This window comes from Mustela lutreola, chromosome 1 (assembly GCF_030435805.1).
Source record: "Mustela lutreola isolate mMusLut2 chromosome 1, mMusLut2.pri, whole genome shotgun sequence".
In the NCBI taxonomy this organism is placed as follows: Eukaryota; Metazoa; Chordata; class Mammalia; order Carnivora; family Mustelidae; genus Mustela; species Mustela lutreola.
In genome coordinates this window covers 166291699-166300901 of record NC_081290.1, presented here as the reverse complement: position 1 = coordinate 166300901, position 9203 = coordinate 166291699, and the positions used below count along the sequence as shown (strand labels likewise).

Below are 9203 nucleotides of genomic sequence, written 5' to 3'. Positions count from 1 at the left end.
CACCTTCCCAGCTGGGGGGCCCTGAGGTAGTAAGAACAACAGCCACTCTGGTCTCTAGCCAAAGAGCCTGGCTTTGATAGGCCAAGGAATTGGAGAGAGAGGGAGGAGAGGCCCTAGGTTGGGGCTGGGGTAGGGTCCTTCACAGAAAAAACCACAGGGTTGGAGAGTGGTTCAGACTGCCTGGCAGTCTAGCTGATGCCAAGGCCCATGCTTTCCTCCAGCCAACACTGCCTTCATCAAAGCTGTCTGCACCTCCTTCACTGGCAGGGAGGGACATCACCTTTCCTATTCCAGAGGGAGGCGCCCGGAGGAGCTGCCATGCCCTAGCCTAGAGAAGCAGGGTAGCTTGAGGAGACGAAAGTAGCTCTGGAGGGCATGAGAAATGGCATTCTTTATTCATAAATAGAAACATAAAATTATCAGAAATAGTTTACATGGCCAAAAAGGGACATCAAAAATAAAATGAAGCTGTCAAAAGCAAATCAAACAAACAAACAAACAAAACAAGGAACAACCCAGAGAAAAATAACTATGTACATATTCTTCCAAATGCCGGTCTATCCAAAGCCAGCCTTGGCTGGAGGTTCCAGCTTTGTCTGCAGACTCAGCACAAGACTGATCACACAAGAAGCATCTGTTGTACAGAGTACACAGCCTCCTGCCATGGCAGCTCTGGCTTAGGAGAACTCAGGACCCACAGGAAAAGTCCTCTCACAAAGCTGCTGCTTCATCAGCAAGAGATGGTCCAGGCTGGGCCAGGACAAGAGCAGGACAGGGAGTAGAGGGTCAGCAAGTGTTTCTCAGGGGAGAGGTAACCCTCCCCAGTCCCTATGGAGCTCAGTGCCTATGGGGATCAGAGTGCACCCAGCAGGAGTTACCTGAATGACACAGCAGCCAGAAGACATACCTCCAGGGGTGTCCTGCCAGGGTCTGGTCATTGCAAGGCCTGGAGGCAGAGTCTCCTTTTGGGTGAGGAGGTACTGAATGCTGCTGTCTCTTTGCAGGCAGCCAGAGCATCTTCAGGCCAAGCATCCTTTGGAAGAGCAGAGCAGGTTGATCTGACTGAATAAGCAAACATGCCAGCAGGAGTATTCAGAGCGAAGGGCAACGAGCTCATGCTGGCTGGCCCTGGGCCAGGCCGTCTGCTCTGAAGCCCCATCATCTGATTTCCCAGTCCCTGCTCAGCCTCTTGTTCAGATCCTCCTTCAGGAGAGGCTGGGTTTGGCATGGCCTGGGAATAGTAATGATGTTTTTCCATAGGGAAGGGAAGAAAAACCACATGGCAGTAAGGTCACTATGTTACAGAACACTGTTGCACTCTGGTGCCACTGTGGCCCACCCTGGGGTCTTCAGCGGGTGGCGGCCCAAGGTGGGCATCCTGGCCTTAGGCAGGGATGTGGAGTGCTTGGTATGGTCACATCATGGTGGAGCACAGATGTTGCCCCTCAGTGTCCTCCCCTGGGCTTATCACCCATCTCTTCTCAGCAAGGCAGGACAGGGCACAGGGTTTTTGGTTGCTCTTTGCGGGTGGGGAGTAGTGTATCTCCAACCTGGGGAGGGAACAGTAGCCCCTTTATCTCACAGCAGCCTCACTGGGAAAAATAATTCAAACAAGGCACAGGCTGGTGGAAATAGAGGGGGTGAGGGCTGTGTGTAGTGGTACTGACGATACGGACTCCATCTTTGGCCCCCAGTCTTGCTTGTGTTTGCTGGATGACCTCTCCTGGGGCTGTGTTCTGGGCCTCTAGGAGGTTAGCATACATACATACTTTAGAAATGCCTTCCAAAGCTGGGCTTGGGGAAGGCTTGTTTGGGTCCCCCGTGAATCTGTTAGGACATAGTCTTCCCTCTTCCTGGGGCACAGGTGGTCCCACAGATCTAATTAAAGGTTAGCTGTCAATTAAGGGCATGCAAACCCTTTGATCTCATATAACGCCCTTCTCTGTGTCCCACAGCTTTATAAAATCTGTGCACTAAGTTCCAGACTTTGTGGAGAATAAGTCATCTTCCACCCAATTCTCCCATCAGTAAATTATCCTGAATAAAAGTCTGTGCAGAATGTGTGGAGTCACCTCCTTTGTTTTCTGGTCTCAAACTGCCTTCTCTATTGAAAGAGAGTTTACTATCCCTCTCCCACCGTCTCACAGCATGGCACAGGGAGTGGGACATTTTTGACTTGAGGGTCTACATTGTGCCCAGTGGAGGGTACTCTCCTCCAGGCAGAAGGGGGGCATTCAACCTGTTCATTTCAGGTTTAAATCTGGCCTACGACTAAGACCAGTGGCTTGAAATTCCAGAAAAGCTCCTCTGTCACAGGCATAGCTTAACCCCAGGGGCCAGAAGGCAGAGCCCGAAGGCAGGGGGTGATGAGAAGCAGCTCCCACTCCCACTCTGGGTCCTGCAAGGACTGTGGTCGGAGAGGCAGAATCAGGGGTTTTGGTCTCAGACTGCTAAATACCCAGGCTCGCTCATCCCTCCTACCTCAGTGAAACCCCCTCAGCAAGCAGGCATGAAGCTCAGGAATCCACCAAGGCTTGGCTGTCCTAAGAAAGAACAACAGCTGTAGTTTGAGTCAAAAATAGAACATGGAACGGTTCTGGTTGCCTGCTAGATCTGGCTTGCTTCTGAAAAGATAAGAAAGAAAAAAAGAAGACCAAAAAAAATATATTTTTTTCTTTCTCTGAACTAAGCTACTGAGGAACTCCACCATTCTCTCCTCCCCCAGCTCTGCACATCTTCAGAAGAGAGACACCAGCCTCCCCCAGGCACTGGCCCATCCCCCCCAAAACTGAAGCTCCTGGATTCTTGATAATTGGTAGTTTCTGTGGGGCCCAGGTAGAAGGAGGCTAGCCAGTGGCCCTGGGGTAGTTCATAAGGCTGTATTTGTGTCTCTTCTCCCTGCCTGGGGCTCTGGGCCACCAAACTCTGGAGATTGTTCCTGACCTGAAAGGAGTCTTGTCTGACTTTAGGACTGGAAATACAAAGGGGAAAGGGTGTGCCCATAAACTGAGCCACAGGCAAAGGAGGGAAATGTCAGATCATTCCTGCACCATTTTAGTTGTATATAGGTTATTTTGGATCAAGCAAAGGCTGGATTCTTGAGAAGAAAATAAGTTCAGAGTAGGCACTGGCCAATTTAAACTGAGTGGGGAAACCCCTACCTCTAGCCCCATGAGGAGAGATCTGGAGGCTCTCCCAGGGACATTTGGAAAGCCATACCTTCCCTATGTCACAGTGCATTCAATCCTCCCCACCATAGGGCCTCAGTGTCTATGGCTTTAAAAAGAGTGGTCACTGAGGTCAAAGGTTACCAGCTGTCCAAAGACTGCTTACCTCCAGTTAGCAGGGCACAGGCGGGTCTGACCCTTACTACCTGGCTTTTTCCTCTGACTCCCTCTGGGCTTTGTTGAGTCTAGACATTCCTGGGATGCCCCAGATTTCCCCTTCTTTTTGTGGCTTTCCAGGGTTGGGATAGCTCTGATGTTGCTAAGCCAGGTCCTCCATACCAAGATCCAACCCCTACAGCTCTGAGACCAAAGAAAAACAGCTCAGGTTATGACCGGGTCAAGTGCCAAGGTTTATGATCACAGATAGCTTCTTTCTACTCTCAAGTCATCCCAATGTGTCCAGGGACAAAAAAGTGGTTGTGGGAAGAGAGAGAGGGGAGCTTCTGTCCTGGGGTGGCCATCGGCCAATACAGCAGTTACCACCTGGGTGAGGGTCCGAGTATTTTTTAACAAAAGGCAAGGTTTAGAGATCTCTTAACCAAATGATGGAGATCCTTGAATCCATTTCTTAAGGAAGCTGGAGGTCTAGTGGGTTGCAGGGATGGTAAATGCTGGAATGTGGGCAAGGATTGGAAAGGTTATGTAGCAGTCCTCCTCTCCCCTCTCCCGGATAATCCTAGGTCTGTGCCCTGGAGAAGGCCTCTCACAGAGGCCTGGGTTACTGAGCAGGGGAGTAGAGAGAGGAACCCTCCTTGACAGGCTCTGTACCCCTGCATCCCAGTGTCAGATCCCTGGCTCTCCCTCTCCCAGCAGGCCCCTCAGATCTCAGTGGCTATGATGTCCTCATAGGGGATATCGGCCCCGTCAAGGTCAATTTCAAAGGGCTCCCCTGCACTGTCCCCACGGGCCAGTTGCTGCAGAGCCTTCTCCAGGCGCTGGTTCCGCTGGTACATGGCTAGGTAGCTCTGCTGTAACTGCTTCTGGTACTGGATCACCTTCTCTTTCTCCTCCTTCCACACCAGGCGCTCATGCTGGAAGCCTGACGACATCTGGTCGTGGCCTTGCCGCTCCTCCTTCAGCTCCGCACGCAGCCGCTCCAACTCCCGCTGCAGGGTGGGGATGTCCTCAGAGAACGTAGTGCCTAGCCCAGGCCCTAGTCCTGGCCCCAAAGACACAGCCTCTCGCTGCAGGGCAGCCTGGGCCCGGAGCTCCAGAAGCTCCTGCTCCAGCAGGTTCACCTTCTCTCGAAGAAGCTCAGACTCATTTTTCTTGCGCTGTAGCTCATTCTCACAGACCTCTAGCTCTAGGCCCTTGGTACGCAGAGAACTCTCCAAATCCTGAGTCTTCAGCTCCACGCCCTCCAGTTTGCTCCGTGTGTCCTTCAGCTGTGCCTTCAGACTGAGAATCTCACTAGTCTTGGCATTGATCTCTGTCTGGGAATCCTTCAGCTGCTGTTTCAGGAGAGAGATCTCCCCTGACTTCTGGCACACCTGCCAAGGGTTGGGTTGGGGAGAAGAGAAAGTGTTAAGATGTAGGAGGTCCTTACCTGGGGCAAATAACATCTTAACTGCCTGAGGAATTAGGCTGGTCCTGACACAGTCTCAAGAGCATGATGGTCTGGGTGACCCATGAAGGCTGCGCCCTCTCTGCACTTCCTTTCATTCTGTGGCCTGACTTGATCTGTCCACATGCAGCCTCAATCCCAAATCACAGTCTAAATCTGAATCTGTACCCAAAGATTTACTATTTACTATGTGTAAATCCGTGATCACTACTGGTAGCTCCATCTTCCACACTCAACATCAATGATATTGATTTGATGTCTGCCAAACTTCTATCATTCATGCTTGTGCCCATATCCTCTGACCTCACCCCTGTGCACACCCAGCTGCCCTCCCTTCCTACTGGGATAGACTGTCTTCAATCATTAACCGCTGCACTCCAATGACTAGCAATGTGCCTGGCTCAGAGTGTCAAATTCAGATCTGCCAAACAGAGAGCTACTATGTTCTCCCCTGGCCCCACCTCTCCACTCTTCCCATTCTTATTTCTTTTCTGAAGTTGGCCAAGAGCAGCAGAAAAAACCAAAAGCACTGATTCAGATCCATGAGTCTCCAGGGTCTTGGCCATTTGTGGTCATAGGTGGCTCAAAAGATTGGGACCAGTTTGGTTGGCTGTATCCCAAGAGTGATTTTTCTCCTGCCGGCCTGGGGGAAAGCTGGACAGACTGAGGGTCATGTCCTGGGCCTCTACAAAATGGATTCTTTGATCAGACCAGAAGTCACCCTAATTTCTCCTCACTTCACTCACAGTAGTAACCCCCAACCCCTTGTTCTCATGTACCATTTAGGAAGCAATGCTGAACTCCACCGACAATGCTTGTGTGGGACCAAGAAGGCCTTTCTAAGACTAAGCCTATATTTGCTTCATGGAGGGAACAACATAGAGTCATGGTTGAGGCATGGGCCTGCCTTTGAATCCTGGCTGGATCACGTATGATAAAATGGGCTGATCCTGGTGACACACTACTTCAGTGTTGTGGCACTGTGGAGTAGTGATTAAAAATGTGAACTCTGGAGCCAAAGTGTTAAGACCAAATCCTGGCACTGATACATGTTATGTGGTGACCATCGGCAAGTGATTTAACCAGCTATTTGCTACTAGAACTTCTATGTACCTCAGTTTCCTTAACTAAATTAAGGATTAGTAACAGTACCTACTTCATAGGCTTATATAAGAACTAAGGGAGACTAGGGCTTGGCACTTAAACACTTGATAGTTATTATTATTCTAACTATGTTTGTAATATATTATCTGTTATTATATTGATTGTTTTGCTATACAGTCTGACTGGACAATCTGGGAATGAGGTCACAGCAATGCCCAGCTTAGTTGGGGAATTGGGCAAATAAGGATGACTGCCTAGCGCCAGGACTAGTTTATATCTCTGAGATGCCCCAAATGTCCTGAGCCCTGGCTGAAAAACAAGGGCTCGGGTGGGGTCTGCTGTCCCAGCATCAATGGGAAAGAAAAAAGGCACTGTTCCCACTGCCAGCATCCTTTCCTCTTTAGGAGACCTGGCAAACACAAGTGATTTTCCCTTCTCACCTGTCCAGTCCCCCATTCATCTCTGCCACAGAAGGGATCCTTTTCCTCTGAGGGAATCCATCCCTGATGACTCTTGTCATTCTAATTTCTAGAGTAAGTACAGAAAGCTCCAGTGCATGTAGGTAGCTGGACCTGGGGGTGGTGCTGCTCTAACCAGACACAATGCCTCCTCAGTTCCTTTCCAGGGTAGGAGTCTTTGGGGAGAGTGACAGAGTAGCTATGCCTACAGCCCTACCTTCCCACCCCACTCCCACCACCTTGAGAGGTCCCTCAGGTGAGGAAAGCTACTGTCTGGAGAGCAGGATGTAGAGGTTAAGGAGGCTTTCCAGCAAAGCCTCATTTCTAGGTGTTGTGTGCCCTTCTCTTGTACTTTTATGTTTCCACTGCAGCCCACCAAATCAAAGCCCCACCTACACTTCTGTGAGGAATGAGCCACTCAGTCAGTGATACCTGCCATAAGTGAGGTCACTCTTACCAGTGGATGAGGTCCTTTCTCTCAAAAATAACTAATACCATGCTCTCTTGTGGTCTCTTGAACCAGTGTGAACTCAGATTCGAGCATGACTTATGCTTCTTTTGAGCCTCCTGCAAGATGAAGTGGGTCAGCCCTCAGATTGCCCCACGAGGCCTCTGTTCTCCTGGTTCCAGCTTCTCAGTCAATGACTCTTAGAAAATTCAATTCCAGAGGCCGTGAGGCCCTGGGGTAGGAGAGAGTAGGAAACTAACACTAATTGTATTCCCCAACATGGTTTATCATGGAGCTCCTTCTTTAGGTCGCAAGGCTGGCACTTTGGCTCACTTTGCTTAGGCAGCCTGTGTTCAAATACTATGGGCTAGGACCGGGAGAAACAGGGACTGGCAGCAAACAGCTGACCCAAGCCTACAGGGTAAAGCCTCACCTCCCACTGGGTCTCTTCCAGTGCGGGGGCGAAGCTGGTCTTCTCCTTCTCGTAGGACCTGAGCTTGGTCTCCAGCAGGTCCTGCTCCTTCATGAGGCTCTCAAGTTCCTGCCGGAGCTGCCGCTTCTCCTGCTGGAGCTGGAGCACCTGGAGGTGCAGCACCTGCTGCGTGCGCTGGCTCTTCTGGGAGGCCTGCTTCAACTTGCTGCTGCACTTCTGGTCCAGGCCCTCCAGCTCCTCCTTGCAGCGCCACTGCCGCTCTTCATAGGCCTGGCTGGAGGCCAGCTCCTTCTCCTCAAGGCTGCGCTGCAGCTTCTGGAGCTCACCTTCTCTCTCCAGCAGCTTCTGCTCAAGCTCCTGGATGGTGCATTCGTCTGTGGAGATGGGGGAACGGACACATGAGGAACTTTTGTCCGCCTTGCTTGGGTGGGCCAGCTTGCTACCCCCATCAGAGAAAGACAAAGCCTTCAGGCTCATCATGTTGCTGTCCTGGAGGATGATGCCCTGGGTGATATTGTGGGCTGAGCCTCCAAAACGGCTGGTGGGCCCCACTGGTGTAACCAGTGGGTCCAACTGGTAGCTGCTGCTGGTGCTGTGTGTGGGCAGGCTGGACATGGAGTTCCGGCCGGAGTCAGACAGTGCCCCAGAGCACAGGCTGGGCTTTGGCTCCTGTTCCTTGGGCCTGTCTGGAGGGGCAGGGTGCAGCTGGTGGCTGGAGCTCTCAGGGGATGAGTGGAGGATGGCTCCTGACCGCGGCAGCACAGGCTTGAACGCTGTGGGCCTCACTGCACCCTTCTCTGAGCCCTGGTGAGGAAAACAACCATATTGATCCCGTGTCTCCCTTCAACTCCCCTCTCAACTTTCCCTCCCTTGCCTAGGTATGTGTGCCAGCCACATAGCATCCTTCTTGGTCCTAGCCATAGGCAACCTTGCCTGTTGCTATGAAGCAGCTAAATATGGTGAATCCTTCTCAAGGAGGATAAATTCCTTTGTGCGTAGGGGAGATCCTTAAGGATTACTGAGGTACTTGGCTTTATAAATTGCCAGCCTGTCATGAGCTTGTCCCAGCCCTCCTGAGAAAATGAACAACATATTTAGGTTCACTTGCTGAGATCCCTGGGCCAGGGCTCTGGCTCTGGGTCTCTGTGTGGTGTAAGGTGTGAGCATTGGGCTGGATGAACAAGGTGTCCCTGTGGAGGTCAGGCCCTTCTTCACCTTCACTGCCCCTTCCAGTAGGCCGGGAGTGAGAAAACTGGCTGTGACCAGTATCAAAAGGCTGGGGGAAATCACTTGAAATAACAATACTTTTCTGAAAACTGTCATTTTCATTGGGAGAGTAGACTACAGTCTACAAGCCCTTTCATTTGAAAAACATAAAGCTTGATGCAAACTAGGGGGGTCTTTTCCTAGTATATCAAAGCCATGGACTGATCCCCCCAGGTGGGGGCAGAGGATTAACTAGGAAAATTGTTTTCAGGTCCACTGGTGGGACCCATGAAAGTCTAAAATGGCACAAGGGCCAGATTTCTGAGTATGTAGGGCTCTTTTAACCTCATCCTTGCTAACCCGATGATAACAAATTTGGCTTTTTTCCAGCCAAAGACACTTCCAAGGCCCAGCTTGAGTGAGGAGCTGCTGCACCACAGGAGGAGTGAGTGAGGGAAAGGCCCATCTCCAGGAGTGTGCTAGCAGCTTCTCTGCAACCTCTCTCCAAGTGGATTCTCCATCCGCTCTTCCAGATATAACAGAGCACCCTCCTCTTGCCATGCACTTGAAAATGCTGCTGTTGGTCCTGTTTTGACAACCAGTTGCATTCTAGTAGAGCTCAAAAAGGCTTTCATTTCTCCTTTTTGCTTAGGGCTTACCCCTTGGGTACTCTCCCAGATTAGGGGATTGGCCAGGGCTTCAATTCCCTCATCCAGCCTTTGATCTCTGTGGTGTAACTGAGCACTTCTGTCCTTACCACCCC

General features: G+C 51.0%; 1 protein-coding gene across 2 annotated transcripts in view; it reads right to left on the bottom strand.

Annotated features, from left to right (window-relative positions):
- Window positions 1-372: 372 nt before the first annotated feature.
- The window catches only part of LZTS1 (leucine zipper tumor suppressor 1), a 57584-nt gene continuing 48753 nt past the window's right edge, over window positions 373-9203 (bottom strand). The window contains exons 2-4 of one of the 2 annotated variants that reach the window (XR_009354825.1): window positions 7235-8038; window positions 2482-4717; window positions 373-1033 (exon numbers count right to left, since the gene is read on the bottom strand). Coding sequence is in view for 1 of the 2 variants with exons in the window: in XM_059178901.1 (XP_059034884.1) it covers window positions 4046-4717; window positions 7235-8038 (1476 nt within the window). In the remaining variant the exon portion in view is untranslated. Of the gene's footprint in view, window positions 4718-7234; window positions 8039-9203 lie in introns of both variants that reach the window. The other variant, XM_059178901.1, reaches the window with a different exon arrangement.